Raw genomic sequence first — 24045 nt, 5'->3', positions numbered from 1 at the left:
TTGCTAAAAAAGTAGGATGGGACTGAGTGGAGCTGTTGTACCAAATGTACCATCAACTGTTATTGAAAGGCCTTTCTATCCAGAAGCAAAAGTGCGATAGAGTATTAGGGCCATGTTAAAGAAAAAAAAATTCATAGATTTTGGGAGTAAAGTATTTACAAGAACAAAGTCATAATGTAATGAGAACAATGCCATTAAATTATGAGAAATAAGTCGTAATTGCGAAGAAAGTCACAACATAATCATTAAATCAAAGTCTTCATACTTGAGGATTTGTGAAATCTATGCTAAAGAATAAATTAACAAGATGTTCCACATTTCTCATTATAATGCAGGCTAATCTTCTGATACAACCCCTGGAAAATGGCATGTTGCCTAATATTAGGACTTTATTCAAGTAATATTATGAGGTGGCCCGAATTTTCCAGCCAATAAAAGAGTCCTTGCAAATGGCTAGAGATCAAAATACAGAGAGATAGTTCGTCATTTATGAGCGGCTGATGGTGCTAATGAACCCTGACCTCTATAAACAGGCTATAATAGCTCCATTGGTCTCTTCTGGCTTATCGGATGGAGGTTAGATGACGGGCTTTAGGAGCTCAGAGTTGCAGTAAAGGATTGAGGGTCATTTTTGGGAGCTCAGGGGGAGGGGATCGAGGGGGCTTACGAGACGTTTTTTGGGAAAAGATTACCACAGGTTAGCTCAGGCCTTAGAACAGAGGGTACTGCCAGTGAGAGTGACACAGTGGTTTGAGCAAGTGAGAGGAGGACAGAGGTAACACATGCTGTTTTCACCCTTTAGGTCTTTCTTAACAAACATTACATTCTTATAGTATCTAGATATAAATTCTGATGGCAACAATAAATTAGATTTTTATTCTATGGCTGATTCTTGCCAAGCAAAAACAGATTTTCCAGAATTATAAAAATTGCCTATTACAGCATACATGGGTGACATAACTACTTACAAAAATGAGATGCAGACTTTGTCAGCAGGTTTTTGGTCATTAATCTGTATTACAACTTGCGGCAATGAGACTTCATTACTGCTGTTTTACCTTAAGTTATCCAGGATTTGTTATTTTAATCATATCAGATTGTGACTGATGCTGACTTCATTCATAAAGACAACACAGTCTAGGGTTGTAATCTGCAGGAACTTAATCATATAATACCAATTGTTTATAGAACTGACATGACATGAGGCTCAGAGAGATTCATTATGTAACAAAAGCCAACAGCAACACTCTGCTCCTGTACTGGTACATTAGAGTGCTACCTAGGAATAGGTCTGCATGACTCAGCAGCTGCTGGAAAAATCATTATGTGGAGCTCATTCAATCTGTTGAAAATGTAGAGCAGCTGGAGACAGCAATGTCCTTATGTCAACCAAGAACCTGTGGATATTTACCACATCACATTATCTCTCATGTTCAAGTTTAACTAGAATCATCACCCTTTGGTTTTATGCTTCCACCAACAAGTGCAGTTTCCCTCTACATTTATTACTTATTATTATTTTCCAGACACTAAAATATGCAATTGTTGACTATACTGACATGGTGTTGCTGATATATCACTTTCACAAAAACATCACTTCATCTTGAATTCCGGCAAACAAAATCAAATCCAAATACAGCCCATGTGAAAGCTTGTATAAAATATGAAGAAGTTTTCCTGAAATGTTGTGGTTACAAGACCAAAATGTGATTTATAAAAGGTCAGAGTGAACTTGAATGGGACAGACAGACGGCCATACAAGTTTATGCATTCTTCCCTGACCCATACTGCACCCCTCCACCAAGTTTCATGTTAATCCCTACATTTGTTTTTTGTTTGATCCTGCTTAAAACATACCCGCCTTTGTGGAGGTAAAGATCCACTGGGCTGGACACATGAATATCACTTTTTTCTGTCAAACTTTTCTTCTCCATCAGTCTCTTTCTGATGGCTGTCTCTTTTTTCCACCTTCATTTTTTGACGTTTACGATCTTCCATTTGGTCTCCGTCTCTCTGACCTTGCCGTGCACACACCTTTACATTATGGATGGCGACTGATTGGGAGACTAATGACATGTGAATAATGAATGTTAATTCAATACTAGGGCACATGGGAGCTAACCCAGGTCTGCCTCCATCGTCTCATCTGTGTGTTTGTGAATGTGCTTCACATATAAATGTGATTGCAAGGAACCAAGAGAATGAGTTAGTCAAACTCAATTCAGAAGAAGAAAAACAGTAGTGACCAGAATACACAAGTAACAGCACAGGACAGAGGGTGAGTGGGATACTGAGAGGGAAGCCAGGTCACTCTGAAGAGCACTGTTTTGTTTAGCAAGGATGACTTGGACAGCTTTTTCACACTTGTTTTAACGCCAGAAACACCATACAGAAGCAAGTACACCACACTGATAATGGCTAGGGAGCAACAATTACAAATGGTGCTCTTTTGAACAGCAGAACTCAAAGTACCAAAAACGAAACACCAACAAAAACACAGACTAGACTTCTAATGGATTTAGAGTTAGGTAAAAATGTTCCAAACTATGACATTTCTAAAAGGAAACATGACCTGCACTTGGTCCAGAAGAGGAACTAAGTGGTTTGATCATACAATAAAAACAGAAGTTTAATAAATTCACACCATCATGTGATAGTCGTTTAATATAACTGTCACTTTTTAAATAGTATCAATGGGCTCTTTTCAGTCAGGATTGTGATGCTATTGAGGAATTTTTATGTTAGCTGGAGGACAAGTATAAAAATGATTTTTCCATTTTTGTTTTGGAGTGAGGTGGTGATGGTTTAACAGTAATAATCTGAATACGTGTTAATCTTCCCCACTGACATTAGTAGCATGCCAACTCTCCGGAGGGGATGGTTTTGTTCTGTTCTCGTGCTGGGACACTATGTTTCAGGACAGGGTGAATCCTGAGCAGAACACGATCAACAAGCTTGCTGAACTCCATGGGAGCTGTGATGCAGGATGGAGAGAACACCGGAGCCGGCCCGGTGAAAAAACAGATACCCCTCTGGACGAGAGTGAAAGGAAAGCAAACAGGCGCAGATGTACTCCAGCAGAAAATGGGATGAGAAAGGATCCGTGGTGGTTTGCCCACCATTGACATTTATTGCAGAGGCAGCTCATCCTGCTGACCTGGCATCTTGCACTATTCACATCCCCAGGAATTGATTAAGTTTTACTAGATGAATCCATAAGGGGAAATTAAAGACAACAAAGGGCCAGACCCTGAGGCATGATGATGTCTGTGGTTATGGACTTAAATGAACAATGTGTAACTTTGGCCACTAGGGGTCTCTCAATCAAAACAATATCAAAAAACCTTTTTTCATGATGTTGTGGGATCATGGGAGGGCCGTCATCGTTACTACTAATGCTGATGAAAATCTACCTGATGCAAATCATGTTCATGTATGAAATGATGTATTAAAGATTTATTCACAATATGCAGCAAATAGCAATCAGCAATCGTGATCAAATTACGAGTGAACAATAAGGAAAAAACAGCCGACCGGCTAACAGTGAGTTTTTGACCCAAATATTAAAGCAGCTGGTAAACCAAATATCACGCACTTAAAAGGTGACCAACATGAAACATAACGTTACCTTGAATAAAATTGGGGATTTCTCTGGTTTTGAACATTATTAGAAACTTTAATGAGGATAATGTTAGTACACAAGTCAACAAAATACATAACATAGCTGTAGTCATTTTCAGAATTGTTACACATTTTATCTTTAAACAACCACTTACTTACGACTGAACAAGACTTTCCAAGGTGGTGATTTTTGTAACATTTTGTCTCATCTACCAAATTAGAAAGAAAATCTGTTCCTTTCTACCACCTGTAGCTGTCAAAACCAGAACATTTCGATTTGTAGCAAAAAATAATTAGTGTGACATTGATCAATCAAATTATTAAAAATATGGGTATTTTTTGTAAAAAAAATATTTAAAATTAACACACAATAAAAATGCATTAGCCTTATACAATCTATTCTGAATATCTAAAACTAAATGCAGCACTTTGATGCACTGACATTACCACAAACAAATACTCAGCATTACCTTGGTGTGCTGAGACTCTCTGCTCGTCTCCATCATCTTCAGACCCACCAGGCTACACAGTCTCCCCATGTCGTTTCCTTTTAAGCCTCATTCAATAAAGAGACAATTATAAATGATTCGCCAGGAGAGAAATGTTTTGGTGCTGCTACCAAACATAAGTAAACTCAAGAGTACAGGAGAGAAATTCCTGTCTGCTGCTTGTACAGAGTGTACCCTGACAAAGACGCAGGCAGAACAAAAAATTAACTACAGACGCTGTAGCAAAAACAATGCAAGGAGGGAGGATTTGATTATAGGTACACTTGTTTGTGTAGGAAACTTGAATCTTAAGTGACGGATTACAACAGATCCACCTGTAAAGTCTTCAATAAAATGTTCCAAACAGGTGTGAAAGCTGAATTACCAGTCTCTTATACAGTATGTTCTACAAAAGCAGCTTACAATTTTTTTTTTCTTTATTTCCCCCCAAACAAATAACAACTCTGTAGGTTTCCGCAGAGAACAATAGACATGTGAGGTCTAACTCTCCATTTCAGCTGAACTCAATAAGCCTCTGGCCTGACTCAAACAGCAAAAGATTTATTCATGTCCTAAAAATCAATGTTTAGCTTAAATGTTTCCAACTCCTTGCAAGTAATTCCAGATAAAATCCACAGGCTGCATAAAAAAGGTTGATGTTTGGCAGAAAATCTACAGTGAATGACTCTCAAACACTAATCCAAATTCCCAATGTTTAAAATAATAATAACACCACTGCATCACAGCTGAAGTTTGACATCCTCAGTGATGCCACTCACGGGTGAATAGTCAGTAAACATCGCTCTAACAAAAACAAATTTATAACAGAATCTACGTAGGCCTGACATCACTCGCTTACTTTGGCTTATGTTTAACCAGGGACGGTTGTTTAAATATGCAAAATCTGCCAAATACCCACATAGTTAAACAAACAACATCTGACCAGTGACAGCACACTCACTGTTAATGCTGACTGATATAACGTCTTGTTTGGAGGGTCCCAGATTCTCAAATGTGACTATTTGCTGATTTTCTTTGACGTTTGTGATATTAAACTGATTATCTTTTGATATTGAGCTGTTGTCGGACAATATACACAATTTGAAGACATCGTCTGGGACTATATGACATGGAAATGTACAATTTTGATATTTAAATCAAATAAATAAAAGAATTCACTGGTAGATAGATAGTTAATTGCAAAATATAAACTACTTATTAATGTGAACTAATAATTTCATTATTTCTTAGAGTTTCTATCTTATAAGCATATATCAGAGATGGTCATTTTTGAAAATATAAATTAATTCTACAGTAAAAGCAGGTAGAGATGCTGTCATTTGATGCGACGCTATGTTTGTTGTGTATGTACTCAGCTGCAACTATAAAGATACAGGCTGGTGTGTGATACACACAGCTCTGTCTTCACAGCTGTGTTGTCTGCAGGGGGTTTACAAGTGTCCCATTTGAAAATCCCCTCCTCACAGGTCTCCTCTGTGGGGGTTCCTCTAAAAATTTCAGTTTCTCAAAATTAGGCCTTAGGCTGTGACTGCATGAGGTATGAATCTCTGTACGAGGGCCTTTCCTGCTTTATTTGAAGTCATTGCACACCAGAAGAGATTAATCTTATGTGTTTCCAGACCTGTGTAGGAAGGAACTTGATCCTAATCAAACACAATGGGGTCATGGGATGGAGCAGAGACCCCTGCAGCAACACAACACTGGGCCTCTCGAGTCGGGTCTTAGGTCCTCTCTAGTCTCCACACATTGGAAACATGTCACCTGAACCTCCCTATTGACCTTCTATGTAAAGTGCCTTGAGATAATGTATATTATGATTTGGCGCTATACAAATAAAATTCAATTCAATTATTGTTGCACTGTGAAAAGATGGTTGAAAGATGTTATTGGATCTGAGTGAAGTATATATATCTGCATTTAAAAGCAAAATGTGATGAAAACGTGTTTGAAAGCTACCATAAAAACAAGCTATGTAAGAGCATGGCATCATTCATGTGTTTTTTTGGTTGACTGGCCTGACTTGCGTACCATCCCACTACCTGCTGCATCACTCACCGACACGACTGCGCGGACCCACAGCCTCGGGGCGTACAGTTACTCGTTCACAGACTGCCGTGTTTACTGAGCTGAGCAGGGAGAGACAGAAAGCAGTGGGGTTGTAGAATCACTCAGAGGGTATCCCTGCTGACACGAGGTAATGTGCTGTAAAGAAAATTGAAATTTGATGATGTTCATGAAGGCAAAATGGCCAGTTTACTTTGGCTTCATTTGCTGCAATGCAGGTGGACTAAAACAGTCTTGGCACTGCATCGCTCAGCTCCCCTTCACCCCGAACTGCTCAATAAGGCCACACAACCTTCTGCGCTACATGTTTCTGATCCATTTAGTCATTCTATGCTAAAAGACCATACTAGCACAAACTAAGGAGACGTGATTCTTATGGTCTCACAGGACACGACTACGTATCTGGTGCCAAATGTTATTACATAAAGATACCTCAAATTAGACTCAGAAAGATATTTGCATGCAGCATCATGTTCTACAGCAGTATACAATTTTGAGCCTTTGCTCAGCAGCTCACTGGGAACCAGGGAGGAATGTGTCTGGTGAACTGAGGACAACAGAGATAAGAATAAAAGAGGAAACTGAAGCCCAGTCTCTTAACATTAAATTATATTAAAAAACACAAAATTACAACCCTATAGAGACAAATTACTGACCAAATAATCAACCTAAGTGAGTCTAGACCTCCACCTCAAAGAGCTGTGAAAAATTATAATAGGCCAGGTCATTTAATCCTCCTCCATTCCAAACCAAAGAGCCATTGTCCACATGGAGAAAACCAAATGTGAATGTGCAGTGAAACTGGGCCTCATCTGAATGACATGAGAAAACTGACCACTTAACAGCTGTCAGTGAAAGGTTTCTGCAAGATGAAGCCATATGAAGTCGCTGGAGTTATATCACAATACAAATACATTTTGAGGAGATAGTCAAGCAACATAAGAATCATGACCAAGACTCAAGAATTTAGTCATGGATCTGCCTACCTGCTGATCCAACAACAAACTAAGGCCACCTTTAGAGAGAATGAAACATGTGGATATTTATTTGGTTGATGGAAGACTAGTTAAGAGGTTACAGTCTATCATCCAGTGAATCTGGAGCCTGGAAATTAACCTGAACCAGGGAAGAGATTGAGAGACGCACAAGAAGCAAACCAGGCCTGGCCAGCAGAGACCTGGTGCAACATCCTCAGTCACGGAAACCCGAGGAGAGAGAACAGGAGTTAGTGTTCTCCACCAGGACCAGAGGGAAACTGTTTATACCTGCTCATGCTGCTCCCCTCTGGGGGGGGGTTGTGGCAGGCAACACAGCCTGTGCTACAGCCAGGGGAACGCCAGGGAATCAAAAGGTTTGTATTTTCTGTGCATTGTCTTGAGAGATATCTTTTCTTGGTGTGTCAGCCCTTTGACCACATGACCAACAGTTGCAGAGAATGTGCTCATTTCATTATTATATTTGTTCACCATTTCATCACACAAGTCTGAATTTAAAGGCAACTACTAGTACAAAAAACTAATTCCAAACTGACAGCATGCTAATTAAAAAAATCTGTCTTTTTAGGGCTAATACCTCTTTGTCAATTAACTGATGTATCAGTATTAGATGATCAATGTCGACTAAAGTTCCAGACATTTTCCGGTGTTTCTCTTTCATATATGAGGAACGCAACAGGATATTATCTGGGTCAGACGCGTTTACAACAACAGGAACATGTCCACATAATTCAGGCGAGGGGTAACGCCTGTGAAGAGCAGGACATGACGTATAAATTCCGCCAAAGAAAGCAAGTTTTTGTTAACAGCACATCCTCACTCGTGTCAGCGCTCATCACCAAAAGCTCTTAAACATTGTTTTTCCAAGTGGACATCTTTGTTGGTGACGTCTCCCAATTGTATGGGCTCCTCTTTTTCATCCTGAGATATTGGTTTTCCTCCAGTTTCTCGTCCATTGTGTGTTAGCTACGTAGGAAAACTTCCGGGAAACAGTCCAAACAACTGACTCAGACATTTGCATTCTCTTCTCACATGCAGCCCCTCTGGAAAATGTTTGGAGTTCAAGGCATGTCTGAGAGCAGCTTAAAATATATCTTTTCTACTCATTTTATGGGGTGTGATCAATACTGGAAATTTGTGGGAAATGACAGTCACATGTATAAATGCATAAGATTTCTTGTAAAGAAAAAAATGTTTAGGAAAAGGTGCTTTTCAAGCCTGAATCACACCATAAGCAGTCGGCCGCACTGGACCGAAACTTAACAGTCAGTGTAGTGGTGACCCATTTCAAAGTGAAAACATTAGTAGCTACTACGGTATTTTCAAGTGTTGTGACAACACCTACACTGTTACGGGAAGCTAGCACTGACCAGGAAATCTCATGTTACCACACAGACACAGTCTGTATCAGAGATAGGTGGATGACTGTGTTGGCACAAAGCAGCTGTCAGTCTGACTTGTGATAGGCTTTTTTATTTTTATTATAATATTTAACTTTCATCACACAGACCAAAACCAAACATCATCACCACCTTTAGAAAACATACAGTACAGATCAAGACAACAATCACAAAGTGGTGGGCTTTTCAGATATACGGACAAAATAGCAGCAAAGTTCCTTCTAGATAATCTCTACAGCCTCAGATAACTTTTACCAGCATATATCTAGTGTCTTGCTTTAATGCTCTGTCTTTTTTCCCCACCGTAATGCCTGGCGGTGATATCAGGCCAAGTTTCCATGTGATGATAGCAGTATAATACCTGATGACTAAACAAAGTTAAAAGGAGAACACACAGATCAGACAGGTCTAAGTGCAAGAATGAGTACTCTTAAATCAAAGTGCCAATGGGCTGTTAATAGCTTTATGTTTAGATGTCGTCTGCCAAAAGGCCTGGAAAAGTGAGTGATGGTGTTAAAAAAAAGACTTAGTGCAGGGAGAGGAAAAGAGGAACATGTTCTGTTAACGGCTTAACGCTACAAACAAATGTCTGGAAATAACCTCAAAGCTAAATCCTAAAAGTGCTTCTGCCAGACTGTCCCCAATCTGCGAGTAATTTAAAGACAAGAAAATCAGGCCTGTAAGTCCACAACAGCCTCTGACAGAACAGTAAAAGAATAAGAAGCAGATCTGAACGGCTGTCCTGGCTTCACTCATAAGGGGCTGTCCTGTCATCCATCTTTACGAATAGTCAATGGTCTGATGACGGTAAAGCTCCACCAGAAATAGCAAAGACACAAGCCAGCTGTTTTCATTGGTTAGTGAGTTCGTAGCACTGTAAGTAGCAAACTGAATTCACTGTGTAGAATAGAAGAAGTGGCCCTTTAATAGCAGTGAATTAAATGTCCAGGGTGTTGGGTTGACAAACCCATCAAAGTTGACGCTGGATGCTAACTATTTAATTTTCTAGCATTATTATTATACTGTAAACACAACTCAGAGAAAATATCATGTTTGTTGTGTGGCACTTGACACTTCATTCATTTGTCATTTAGGGTTGCACTGCAGGGTATTTTTAATCAGTTAAAATTTTGTTCTTGTAATTTGTTTCTGAATGATCAATGTATTGTTTTGGAAAAATAATCTACTATTCGCAAGCATATGCAGGCACTGACGCACACAAAACCACATATACACACACACGCTTGTTGGCAGTCACAACCAAGTGTCTCCATCCAACTCAGTCCATCAGACCCTTCCTAGGGCGCATATAAATATCAGCAGTGTGTTATCCTATCATCAGACGCTTGGTACACAGGATTTGTTGGCAGTAAGAGCTGTCAAGACACCGTGATGGAAAAGCATGATGTTGTGACATCTTGTTACCTGTACATTTGGCCTTGGCTCTAGAAGCAATCCATTTGTTTAGCCGTCTTTTAGTCCCTGCATGATGAGAGGCTACGGGACAATGCAGCGGGTGTCTGGTTTTTCAGATCTCCTACGCACAGCAGAAGATGTGCACTTACACATTCTTTCTTTTCTCTGCGTTTTAGTCACTTCCCCCTCGGTTTTCCGTTCTCCCTTCCTTCTTTCCTAGTAACAACCCTCTTCCTTACACAGCTTGATGCAGCCTGGAGAGTACACCACAGTTTATTATGTGCATGTTTTAAAGAAGCCCTTGGATGACACTTCAAAGAGGTGCGGACATGTTTCTCAGCGTTTTCAACTGCTATTCCTGGATTACTATTGTGCTTGTGTGGAAGAAAACCAAAAATAGAAGGATCAGACAGAGAGGTGTCTGTGTTTTCCTCCTTCTGCTCGTCTCCCTGTGCCGTTCTACCAACACTCTGCATAGTATCACAACTTCCCTGCATCTGTTATTGAAGCTACATCAAGTACAATCCCAGCTAACCTGGGATAAACTGTTCTCTGATTCAACCCACACAGCACTGATGTCCAACAATAACAAAGATAGAGACAGTGCCGTTTACTGCCACAGACTCGAAAAAAACGATGTGTACCATGACAGAGCTGACAGGTTTGATTCTTATGTTGACTGACACATTCACTGACAATCAAGCCTGATGCCATTATTGCAGAGTATAGGACAGTCTGTCACACACTGGGCCACTGTCCCTTGATGATTCCTGGCTTCACTTAGACACAAGAGCAGTAGATTGTGAACTAACAGACATTTGGCAAGTTGAATGACCAGTGGTCTCAGCTTCTATAATGGGAAACAGCAAAGTGGGGAATACTTTATATATACACACTATATCACTGTGTTCATTTTATATATTGTTTTATTTGAGTTAGCATTGAGAAAAGGGCACTTTTTAAATGTATTGAAATAAATAAGGCAACATGAAAAGTCCTACATTTAAATCCATATTTTCTTATGTATGAATTTATATACTGGTCAAACTTGTATATTCATATACCAGCTTACCAATTTTACGTAAAGTCTGTTGAGATTTAATCGCCCAGCAGGGGGCTGCATGCATGTTAAATGTCATTATCACTCAACGTCTGACTAATGCTCAGTTTTGCATGTCAGTGGCACTTTCTAAGCTAAGAGTCAAGTTACTGAGTAGAGACACCTTTGTCTTCTTAATGAGAAAATGCTTTGTCAGAGAAATGAAAAGCAAGAACAGCAAAAACAGCTCCTTTCTCTTGCAGTTGAGACAAACGATTCTGATGCTTGCAGGCTCATAAACATGTCGTGTAAATGCAAAAGAATACCTTTCATTTTGAAAAAATAAATACCATATAACAGTAGGCATTTTAAAAACCATTCTGCCTGAAGTTAAGACCACTGGCGTACGACTCTCGCTTTTAGTGTTACAGCTCTGAAGTTGCTAATCTCTGGCACTGACTGCACACAGGCATGTAAAGGCAGAGAGCAATGCAGACAAGAGATATTGACTAAAAGATGAAAATATGTATGTAAATATTCACAAGAGCATGAAGAGACCATGAATGAATGCCTGTCAATGTATGCCCTTGTGTAATGTTCATGAGTAGAGATGGGTGGTATGTGTGAGCCAGCTGTTATGACCTTGACATTACACTGTCCATTCCTAGGTCAATATGGCAGTATGTCACTCCAATGCACAATTAACAATATGACAAAGTGCTTTTATGCAAATTGTGACATACAACAGGCAGCTAGATGGCATCACCAAGAAAATGAGAGACTGACGGCAAAGAAAAAGCGGCATGAGTCCTCAAACAGAAGGTGGCCGCTCCAATTGTGGCTCATTTACCCACCTCTCATCCAATAGTCAGCAATTCCTGAGCCCTCTGACCCATAGCACGATGAGAAGAAGGGAGGAGACAGCTAGTATGTTGGTGTGTGTGTGTGCGCTGTGCACGTGTGTATATCAGAGCGCAGTGTGCTGCCCTAAGGGGGCTGTGATGTAAGAATGACTCCTGCTGATTTATATACACAGACAAGTGTTCAAATTGTAAAAAATGGCGCACGCACGCACGCACGCACGCACGCACGCACGCACGCACGCACGCACGCACGCACTTGGCAGTTACTGATCCCACATGCTATTACCAGTGCTCTTATGCATGCCCCCACACATTTGTACTACAAACAAATGTCAGCTCCATGTTGGCACAAAAGGAAAATAATCCTTCTGAAATGTGAATAAAGATGCTTGGACATTATGAACGGAATCTCTTTGGACATATTGGATTCCTGTACAAAAAAGAGAAGACTCCTGACCTTGGGGTGTGCAAATTTCCATCGACAATGTTTTACTGTTTTCTTACATTTTGCAGACAAAAGGTATTATTGACGAATAACAGAATATTCAGCAGATATATATCGATAATAGGACTAGAATGACACAGAGTAAAGTGCATACTTTTGCCAAGGCTCAACAGTTTCAGCCAAAATACACACTCCTAAAGAAATTAGCTCCCTAAATATGCCAGATTTTATTCATCAAAATCCATGAATCATTCCCTGGGAAATCCATGAAAATGTCAAGAAAAACAATGTTACAATGTTAGAGAAAGTGAAAAAATGTTTGGGTCTTTGCCAATATTGAATGGGTTCTTTTTTTAAGTTTTATTGAAATTTCAATTTCCGGGATCCCGCTGACAAACCAACCAACCAACCAACCAACCAACAAACAGACAGGGTCAAAAACATAACTTTCTTTGTGGATGGTAATGAAAATAACTAGGTTTGGTGAAAATAAATAAATTACTACTTGTAATTGACTGCAAGGCCCTGCTGCCCTGAATGAGGGCACAGTGCTGCTATAAAACGATGGAAAGTATCCACGGCTGTCTAATGTGAGCATTAACCACTAGAACAATCTCTGTCCTGATATGGGATATGGTCCGATAGTCATTGTAAAAACCAGGGACACTGATACTAGAAGAGAACAGGCAATGAATGATGGGGCTTAGTGACAGATTAAACCCTACCTACTTCTTAACAGAGAGGGAGGAGATGAGAACAGCCTTCACACTCAGGGCTTCCTCTCTAATGTTTTCTTCTCTTTCACATGGCTTCTCCTTGTTATCTTCCACTGACGGGAGGGAGAGTGCCAAGAATGCAAGCTTCAAATGTCCTTAAAGGACAAGTCAGAGCTTTCATCAGGCTTCTTTCTTACAAGCAAACCATTTTTAATTAACTGGAATGTGATAATTGGACAGTGTTCATGAGATCTCATTAATAAATTATAGGATCATTGAATATGTTTTTTAATAATTTATGATTTTTATGCAGCTAATCACTACAGGAATATGGTTTTACCCTAAATGACGAATAAAATATGCATCCAGGTGTTATATTATCCTTAACTATTATAACTATGACACACACACCCACTTCAGTTGCGTAACAGGGTGTTGTTGCCCATGTGCAGAACATAGTGTCAGTTTACAGACCCAATTCTGGTTGAGCCCATCTAATGACGGTGGTCAAATAAGCTCCATTTACACTGACAGCAAAATGATCAGCTTTACGATTGATCAGATTGTTTAATAATCTACTGTTCACTACTCTATACTGTTTTCTCAGATGAGAGAGAAAACAATCTATTGCATTCACTAGATGACATTTGACCCAGTGATGGATCAACAACTCTATGGATTTTACGCAAATTAAACAGTGAGCTGTGTCTACTGTATATCCATATCCATCCACTCATCTATCCAGCCACGTGACCATCCATCTCCATCAGGACACTCTTTTCACCACATATTCTACCACTCCAGCTCTGAAGAGGAGAACAAATCATTTCGTCAGATTGAAAAACAAATGGATTGTTAATGTCTATCATTAAGCTAAATGACACCAGGAATTCTTCCATAACCATGAGAGAAAAAAGAAAATTCTAAAGATTACTAGATACAAAAGACTCAAATTAAAGCATCTCTGGAATTGCATGTTTGTGTCTTTTCTCGTCTACTCTTGATTTGCCAAAAATAGACGTCTCTCCCTGCGGGGAAGGTATAATTACATCAAAGTCACAGAGACTGGGGTTGTGCTGGTCTATTTCTGAATAAACCCATTATGGGGTCAATGATCTATATTAAATACAGAGTGTGAAGCAATTCTTCAAATGGATCTTGTCGTCTGATATTGTTGGTTAGTGTTAGCTTTGGTTGCAATACCTCCACCAAGGAGGTTACATTTTTTCGCACCTGTTTGTTTGGTTGTTGGTTTGTTTGTCTGTTCGCAGGATTACGCAGAAACTGCTGAACTGATGTCTACGAATATTTGTTGGAAGGATGAGACATGGGCCAAGAAAGAACCAATAGAATTTTGGTACGGATCCAGCCAAAGGGACAGATCCAGATTTTTTTCTGTTTTCAGCTGCTATCCTCTCTGTCTTCCAGGGTATCGTGGTTTGGTCTGACTAATAGGAAGCTGGGCAGACAGATGGGTGTGTGGGGGTTCATTTCAGGCTTTGAGAGGGCCCTTTTGTGAGGCAGCACTTTTTGAACACAATGTTGGCCCTTTGTTCACATGCAGTGCTCGGGTATGGAGCTGCATTCCTCGTCATGCTGCATAGCGAGTTCAGTGTAAATGTCCACTACTGTCTACTGATCCTCAGGCTACACGAACAAACACACACACACACACACACACACACACACACACTCACGAATGGGTTAGTGCTCGCTCACTTGTTCAATTGTAACTACAACAGGGGGTTTAAAATGTCACACTACGTTGGTTCCTTGTGAAGAGACAGGTTCCAGGAAAAGTGAGTGCTCTCCTTTTCCCTCCACTCACCGTTCCAGGAACCTGATGCGTTTAAGATAGCTTAAGATGGGGAGATGTGTAACTCAATGAGCTGCACACGCTCAGTTATATCAAGCTGCAATGACGAAGCAGGAAATGAGTTACAACTGGGAAGCCACACGTTCGGATATGTGTGGGAGGTACACTCAGGAGCAGTGAGGCACAGACAGCGATAACACCAATACCAGCTGAAAAACAGAGAGACCACACCAGAGAAATCAAGTCCTAAATCCAAAGAGCCACATGTCAGAAACCAGGGCCAAGCTGACCTGATTCTCTGCCTTGGGAAGTGTTAGGACTCCAATATAGTGAGTGTGAAAATTGAATTTGTCGAGCCCGGCTCAAAGTACAACAGCCAGTGCCATTCTATCAGCTATTGACTGAAATTGGAAAGTTGGGTAAGACAGATGAAGTTTGGTAGGTTTCAACTTCATTTGGAAACAATTCGACAGCAAACATTGATCACGGCAGACGCTGACAGAAATCCTGAAAAGGGGCTGGCAGGTCAAGTACAAGTGTTTTGCATGTTTTCATTCCCACAGAGAGAACAGCCACACATCTTTAATGTCAAGGTAATCCTCATTAAATATTGTTTGGAAATGTCACAAAAGGTCTGCTATGATCATTACAAGAGCTAAAGACCAGTATTCAAATTGCACTGACATTTATTAAAGTGCGTTAACATTTGAATATGGCTTTAATTAAAACCAATACATGGGTTTCACTTCATACTGATTCGACTTAATATCTCAGCCAGGGCACAGAGAAACACATTCAGTGTACACATTAGCTATGAGTGTGAGTGTGTGTGTGTGCCCAATGCAGTACAGATACACGACCTGAGCCTGTCGGGCCCGGTTCAGACAAGAATTTTGAAATGATATTCGAGATCAGGTCGGGTTCGGTCACGCTGGCTTAGCCATCAACTCGATTTTTTACACTGTGCGTGCCTGTAATCAGGGAAACATTGGAGTCGGGTCAGGTTCAGATACAAATAACAGGATGCAAGTCGGGTTCGGGTCAGGCTCAGTTTGTTCAGGATCGGACAGGTTCAGACGGAAAATTGTAGCCGCACTCTGGTGTGCAAGTACAACCAAAACTGACCATGGACAGATTTAGTATGTAGCTAAAGTACTAGCAGCATTGTTGAAATACACAATAAAAGCAGCCTGCTTTGATATATGGATTAACTATTTTTTTTAGAAATGCCTATTTAAAATCTGTGACTTTTAGTACATTTTTTAAGTTTATACATTTGCACATTTACATCTATTTATTTACACTCACTTTAATAGGTGTGTGTCCTCTTTAGGAAAAATTAGGTGAATCTATTAAATACATACAAACAGGAAAGAAACTAAAGGACCTACAGCCTGTTTCCTGAGTCGGCCTCTGTGGCCCGTATGAAGTTGGTCAGTGAAGTGTGATCTCACACATGCCTTTGCTGTGTGAGATCACATTGCGACAGGGCAGACCGTACAGGAACACAATGAGACTGTGAAAACGATAGACATGGGGCCTGAAAACAAGAAACACCAGAGGAAGTGGTGTTCTGCGAGGGCTGTAGATTGTGATCTAGATAGAGAGGACTAATTGCTTAGTTGTGGTTTATTTTCAGTAGTCTAATGATTGATTGATTTGATGAAGAGTACAAAGTATTGTTGAGTAGGTAAAAATGAGGCAATAAAACAGGGCCAGCCCAAATAGAGATGAGATTAAGCGAAAATGTATCAAATTAAAATTAGGTGTCGTGGTAATTTGAGGAAGAGCAGAGTGAGATCACCAAAGAAAGACAAGAATAATGAAGCTCTCGCTCATAGGTCATTAAAAAGAGTGAGAGACCCAAGAGAAGTGCACTGATGGCAAAGCTGGGCAAATATACACCCTCTTCCATGGGTGATAGAGGCAGCTAAAACTTGTCAAATTACAAAATAGCACCACTGGGTTCCTACAAGAATTTATTTTGAGGCACATTTCTTGTCCTGCTGCCTGATAGTTTTACAGTAATGGAAACATACAGCTCTCTATTATTCAATGTTATCTAGCCTATACAGCATGTATAACCATAGGTTAGGTATGGGGAACATGCAGCCTGCGAGCAAATCAGAAATACAAAAAATTATTGCGACAGCAATATATTTTTCTGCAACAAAAGAAGATAAAAACATAAAATAGAAAACTCACATGTCAATCTGGTATGTTCTGGCAATGCCTGTCTGGTCACAGTCAGGGTGAAAGAAGCATGCATGTGGTGAATATGTCACATGACATCACTGACCAGGATCAAGGCACTTGTCAAGAAGGGTAAATTAGATGTAGAGTGTTGCACTTTGCAAATGAAATGGACAAAACTATTTTTTGATTAAGTAAAAGTCACTGAGCATAGTTTGCGTCAACGCGATTACAAAAAAGTTAACTCTCAAGCAGCATTATAGCAGAACATGTGCAGATAAACTGGATGAGTTATGATGACAAACATGCTTGGATTAAGTTTGTGAGCCCAACAACAAACAACAGACTTAACAAATACTACCCAATTAGTCATTTTTGTGACTGGGATCACTGTTGAGTATGATAGGAGGGATCACTTGTTTTTGTGACCCATCCATGCTGTGACAAGTGCAACTTGATTGGGGTAAAACTGCATTTTTCTACTCTGCAATAACAAAATCCTGCTGTGACATCTGAACGTGCTGTTGAGTTTTTAAAACTCTTTCAGGCATGTGGTGAGGTTTCAGAACATGAAAAGTAAACAAAAGGAAGTGAACATATTTGCTCAACAGCTTAATGTGGAACAGCTGATGTGACTGAAAACTTACAGCACTGACAGACAACCTCTGATGAGATGTGCACTTAAGTTTACATTTGGGACAATTCAATTCTGTGAAGCGTTCTCAAAACCTGACTTTTGCCAAGTTCAGTTCGGCTCAGGACTGACTCACCTAAGACTGGAAAACCTGCTTAAGAAAAGGACCTCCAGTCATTACATTAGATAAGCTAGTGTGATTAAATTAAAAATTAAATAGCCCTTGATAAGCAAAAGCTTCCTGCTACAGGTAAATACTAACTATAGAATGTAAATGATACACACACCGTCTTTTGTTCCTGCATAAACATGCCACCTACATGACCTGTAATCTAATATCTACAGCATTCAAAGGGGGTAAAGGGAATGCAAATCATCAGACACAGAAAGGTTTATTATTTACCGTTTATGAAGAGACAAAGTCAGCCTCTCTTCCTTTCTCTGTTGTGTTCTTCTCACTCCCTGAGCCACAGTCTGTCCATTATCATGCCGGGCACCTCAATGACCTCGGACAATGGTCCAACTTACTTCCTGTCCTCCCTGATGACTCAATAACCAATGAAATCTCGTGTCAGCACATGAATCCGCACAACTGTTCATAATCTAATACAGTGCTGCCAGAAGAAAGCAGGGACTTTAAGGTGATCTCCTGTCACTGGGTTTCCAAACACATTTGAATGTTACTCTCAATATGAACGGGCCAGCCATGTTTAGACATAGACATTCAGTCACTTGTGTTGGGCCTGGTGTGAAGGACAGCCTGGCTATAATTAAAAACCACATAAATTCATCAAAAAGATAAGGATACATTCATATCATTAGAGGTGGAGGAGTTTAAGTGGGTCAGGTCAGCACCACATTTACTTTAGTTGCTCATTTTTCTCATCCAGCTGAGCATACCACAATCAAATATGTGCATGTATTTCCCTTCTGACACCTACAGTCAATTCTTCAAATAATATGCTTTAACTGCATCAGTGTTTTCTACCATTATGGATTGTTTAGAGGTGAAATAACAGTATAAACTACCAGTCTATGCAAGCGCAAAAAGGGTATACTGTGTTCAAGAACACCCTCTGTGATCTCACCAACTGTGAATATTGAATATTTATTTTAATAATAACTTAAATTTTATAGCGCCATTCAAGGGACGCTTTATATATATTTGAGGGAGAAGGACATATTTAAGGTGACAGAGACAAAGGCAAGGACAGATTGTATCAGATCAGGTATTATGCATTTTCAAAAAGATGAGTTTTGAGTAGTTTTTTGAATGTCACTGGGGATGTGGCATTGCGAATCTCAATTGGAAGAGCATTCCAGAGGGCGGGGGCCGCACGCTAAAAGCGCTGTCTCCAAAATTCCGCAGTCTGGTGTTGGGGATGGTGAGCAGACTCCGGTCAAAGGATCGCAGATTCCTGGATGGGGTGTAGGGTCGAAGTAGGTCAGATATGTATTGCCGAGCAAGGCCTTGGAGGGATTTGTCAGTGAGCAGGGGGAGTTTGTGGGTGATCTGGGATTTGGGAGCCAGTCAAATTGGATGAAAGCTCAAAATTCATGTACAAATGTGGAAGATTGAGTGACCACTAGATCAATAACCAACATTCCCTATGTCTCCTCTTTTTCAGGGAATTTCTCTAAATTCACAGTGGTGCCACATTCCACGGACATTTAAAAAGTCACTGTGGTAGTGTGGATCGGAGATAGACCTTTTCAAACACGATGAGATCTTGACATGTACATTTTCTTTACAAACACTAATTACATCTTCATAGCTGCAATCATACTTTTTTGTTAATCTTCCTTCTGACATGCATAAAATACATCCAATCCAAATGCAAATCACTCCAGGAACACATTTTAATACGTATATGTGCAGACTTATGGTGACTGTCACTCAGGTGACTTATTGAATAACTAAACTAAAGTGATCAGCAGATGACATCCTGCAGGCAAAGCCAACATATCAACACTTATATCATCACTTCGCTACTTTATCCACATAATTGTGAAGTTTTATGAAAAACATTCAGATGGTTTTTGACTTCTGCACCGGAAACAACGCGATTCGAGCTGAACAGATTAATGGACGGACATGCTGATCACTATATCCGGCGGCATATATTGCAGGCTGATAAAAAGTCACTCAGAACCTATTTGTTCACGACAGAAGTAGGATTAGGCGATGACTACACTTTGGTGACAGAAGGCAGGATCCCCACAGGGAAAAATGTGTGTGATTACCACTGTACGTGCACACTAACAGACACATACACACACTCGCTCAATCACCGAGGTTACTCACAAATGAGAGAGCCTGGAGGAAGGAAAGTGATACATTTTCCTTTGTAGTAAAGGACAGAGGCAGGCAGATGAAGATGCTCAGAGACCTTGCATGAAGATGACATTGCTGACAAGCCACAGACTTCTTATACTTCCCTATACAACTTTGTAATGTTGTAAGAATAGGAATGGAATAAATTACTATATTATAGAACTAACTGCCTTCTGTTAGCTCCAATGCATTCAATAAGTAGCATCACCCCGTCAGCTTTTATATCTCATCACACTTGTGTAAATATAACAGGACTCCACAGAGGCTTTCAATGGGTCAAGAAAAGTGTTGCATTTCTCATTTTAAAATGTCAGAAAACAGAGTAGGTGCAGTCAGTGATCATGCAGCATTAGAGAGGACAAACTAGAGCCTCTAAGTAGAGTCTACATTTTTAAATTGCAAACAGATTTTAGTCTTTTTTTCATATACTGTAGAACTTCTTCCACAGGGTTTTCTTCCCAGGTAGAGCAGCCACAGGTCACAATAAGCCTGTTAACCAGCGAGCATTACCAGGAACACCGGCTTAGTGGGAGGTGACATAACTTTACATCTCAGAGGGATGATCTTACAACACACCATTCTCTGGAGTTGTTTACAAATACCGCTGTGCACGCCTTCCTTAAACCTGACAGGATGTTGAGCCGTTCCCAAATGTCAACGGTCATTTACCCTGATGGTGAAAAGTCTTGTTTGGTCAGCCTTGCCGAACAGGTTAATCATCTGCTTCAAATAAGACATAGACAATGAGGTAGGCGACCCTTCTGACCTTGTATGAGATTACAACTAGACTAGTTAAAGCTTTAGCCTTTAGCCAATAATAACATATACTGTGGCCATGAGGGTGACAAACTAGGTCTGCTCATTTCCTTCCCTCCCAACTGGAGGTCTCGCCCAGAAGTTCTCAGAAGTAGGAACCAAGGGATGTGCATGCTGTGCCGTGCGTGTTTCAACAAAACTCAGCATCGACTCCAAAAGCTCACATCTGGGCCCACCTACAACAGACCGCTGGCCTTTTAATCCCCCTCATGTGATGACATGATAAAGGCTTGGATTAAAGGCCGGCCCGTCATCCAATCACTCAGTCAGTCAGCGCTGCTGCCTACGTACTTGCATCAGCATCACCGCTGCTTCACTTACCCTTTACTGCACTGGGCGGGCAGAATTCAGCAGAAGCCAAAGGCAAGGCTGTGGTCATATATCTATAATGCAGTGTGCCATAAGACCCACGATGCCTTGTAATCTATAAATAGGCTGCAAGCAACCTGCTGTCCCACTGGATATACACTGAATTGGTTGATCAGAGAAATGTAGTTACAAAAGGGTATTTACATTAATATAATGGATGGATCTATCCAGTGTGTATTATCCATTACTCAGGCTTACTGGTGTCTGTATTATATGAATAAAAAAAACTAATATAAGCGCAAATCAACTATGCAGCCTGTTTGGTTAAATTACATTTGCTCTTTAGATTATTATAATCTCTTAATATAAACAATTGATTAAAAATGATAAAAGCATCATAAAAGGATGTAAACAGTTACTACACAGGGATATAATCTATGTATATATGAAATTAGCTAGCCTTTGAGCAAGTGTACAGATTCCCAAACAAATTTCATGCGAAATAAGGGAACATTTTACAAGAAAATCCTATAAATATCTTTTCTTTATTTCATAAGATAATAAATAAATTGTTATAGTTTGAATTAATACAATTAAATTGACTCTCTATACCATGGTCTTGTAGGTGAACCTCGTCTCCTCAATAATCCAGATGTGGCTGTTGCCGTCTGGTAGGTCCAGCTTTGCGCTGCCTCTCAAGTGTTGTTCACCCTGTGGGCCCAGTGCTTCCAGCTGCTGGGTGACTTCCTTGTGCGTGCTTGCTGTGAAAGTGTGAGGTATGTGAAGCCATCTGCTCGGAGCTGCTGTCCGTTTGCAGTCCATCCTCACACTATAATATCCAGTGGGTCTTGTTGTGGGGTGTCCTTAGGGGTTGTCTAGTGGGATGGGGTGATTTTTGGGGCGTAATAATGGATGTGGGTGTTGAGTGAGTCCCATCCCACTTGCTCTGTCTCTTGTTTCAACCTTTTCTAATTCTGACAGCCCCCATATTTTTCATCACTGGTCTCACTGGTTTGTAGTAAAAACACAGTAAATTGGTATTTTGCAATGATGGCAAAGCAGCAGAGGATGGAGGTGACCCGCACGTAATCACGCTCACCAAAACTTTCAGCAATTAGCTTTTTAAGAGCATGTGCCCACATCACCTCAATGAATCAGACAGAATCTAAGAATTTAGAAAGTTCTGAAATCAATTCGTGAATCTGACCACCACTGATAAAAGTGCACTACAGTGACCGGGGACTATAAATCACTGTCAACTGTAAATAATAACTCGGATCAAATAAAGGAATAAAGCTGGCAGCCTCTTCAAAGGATCCCTTATCGAAATAAAACAACTCTTTCCTTGAACATTGCCCCTAACATCCACTACTGTTCTAATCCAGATAAGATGCATTCAAGGTGCAAACACTGCAGGGCAGTTTTCAGATCCCTGCTTGCCAAGTGTGATTTCCGAGTGTAGACACAAGGGAAGGAGCTGCTATCATGGTTGTATCAGATGAGGGGCTCTAATCAGAACAGAGAACTAGGTGATGGGAGTTCCCTGGGGTTACAAATTATTGACTTAAGTTCTGTACAAATTAGATAAGTCAGACCTATCTTTTGAAAGTATTTTAGACAGTAAAATGAGAATATCATATTATTATCGAACAAGACCCAAAGATAATCAAACCCGCATAACAGATGCAACAAGGCAAAGCACACAGACCAGCAACGTTTGTTATGGATTAATTTAGTATATGTTGATCATGTAGCAACCTACAATTAGATATCTAACTAAGCTCATGTTGAAGACCAGCATACATACAGTTTATCATGTGCTAGCACCGTGATGAAACAGGGCACCACGTGAACCATGAGTGGAAGTCCATTTCTTTTTTTGTTACCATTGATCAAAATGGAAATTAATGAACTAACGGTTAGGACAGTGAATTAAGTTTTTAAAGCGTGTGACTGTTCTTAATCTGACAGCATCGTGTTCAGTATGTTGTGGAAGGTGCAGGATTATTTTTAAGTCAAACATCCATTTAGCTCAAGAAAACCTTCTCCTATTTTCAACTAAACTTGTGACAACAGTTAGAGCCTCCAGTGAACGTCCATGCCCTGAAGTTTTAGCGATGTCAGCCTAAATCAAGAGAGTAAGTCTGTTTAAAAACACGTTCAGCCCTTCATTAGCCTCTCCGCAGTGTTATTAGCACCAGACACCATCATTTAGAGCGTTAACTGCCGCAGCTGAATCAGCTTTGGGGACCAGCTAGCCTGTTAGCATCGTCGCACAATGCCAGCTCCTCCGCGGAGCTTTCTCTGCGGCGAGCTGCGGCAACAGCGAGGATGTCGGTGCTTATGGAGGAAAAACATGTCCCGGTCCTCACCTTTTTCATCCGCGGAGCCTCGGCGACGGTCCCGTCACGGTTGACAAAAGCCTCCCCGCCGTTCTGCTGCGGGTCCGTGCGCTTCATAGCCGACGCCTGCGGCATCTTCGCGGGGTTCGGGGTGAGCAAGCCCGGGCTGCTGTCCCCGGCTTTCGCGGAGGGCTCCGCTGTCGGGGACGCGGCTGCGGAGGAGCCGGCCTCGTGGAGGTCGCCCCGGCCGAGGCTCTTGCCCTCCGACGTGGGTGTCACAGGAGACTCGGCCGCCAGCCCTTTGCCGCTGGGGACGTCTTTGAGTTCGACCTCTGCCATTTTCACTGCCACAACCTGGACTGACATCGCTGCACTTCCACAAAGTCCTTTTTCCAACAGTGGTGGCGAGTCAAGCGGATGTGAACGTAACGGAGCGACTGCGGCCGAGGTGCATTGTGGTCCCCGTAGTTCCTCTTAGTATCTGAAACCCTCCCACCTGTAGGCCACCTTAAATAGAAAGGATGTAAACACG

General features: G+C 40.8%; 1 protein-coding gene across 1 annotated transcript in view; it reads right to left on the bottom strand.

Annotated features, from left to right (window-relative positions):
* ahcyl2b (adenosylhomocysteinase like 2b) overlaps positions 1-23962 on the bottom strand; it is a 40510-nt gene extending 16548 nt beyond the window's left edge. The window contains exon 1 of the mRNA XM_035147374.2: positions 23544-23962. Within this exon, the coding sequence (XP_035003265.1) occupies positions 23544-23879 (336 nt within the window). The 5' untranslated portion in view covers positions 23880-23962. The remainder of the gene's footprint in view (positions 1-23543) is intronic.
* Positions 23963-24045: the final 83 nt, after the last annotated feature.

Source organism: Hippoglossus stenolepis, chromosome 22 (genome assembly GCF_022539355.2).
Source record: "Hippoglossus stenolepis isolate QCI-W04-F060 chromosome 22, HSTE1.2, whole genome shotgun sequence".
NCBI lineage: Eukaryota > Metazoa > Chordata > Actinopteri > Pleuronectiformes > Pleuronectidae > Hippoglossus > Hippoglossus stenolepis.
This window is presented reverse-complemented; position numbering and strand designations above follow the sequence as displayed.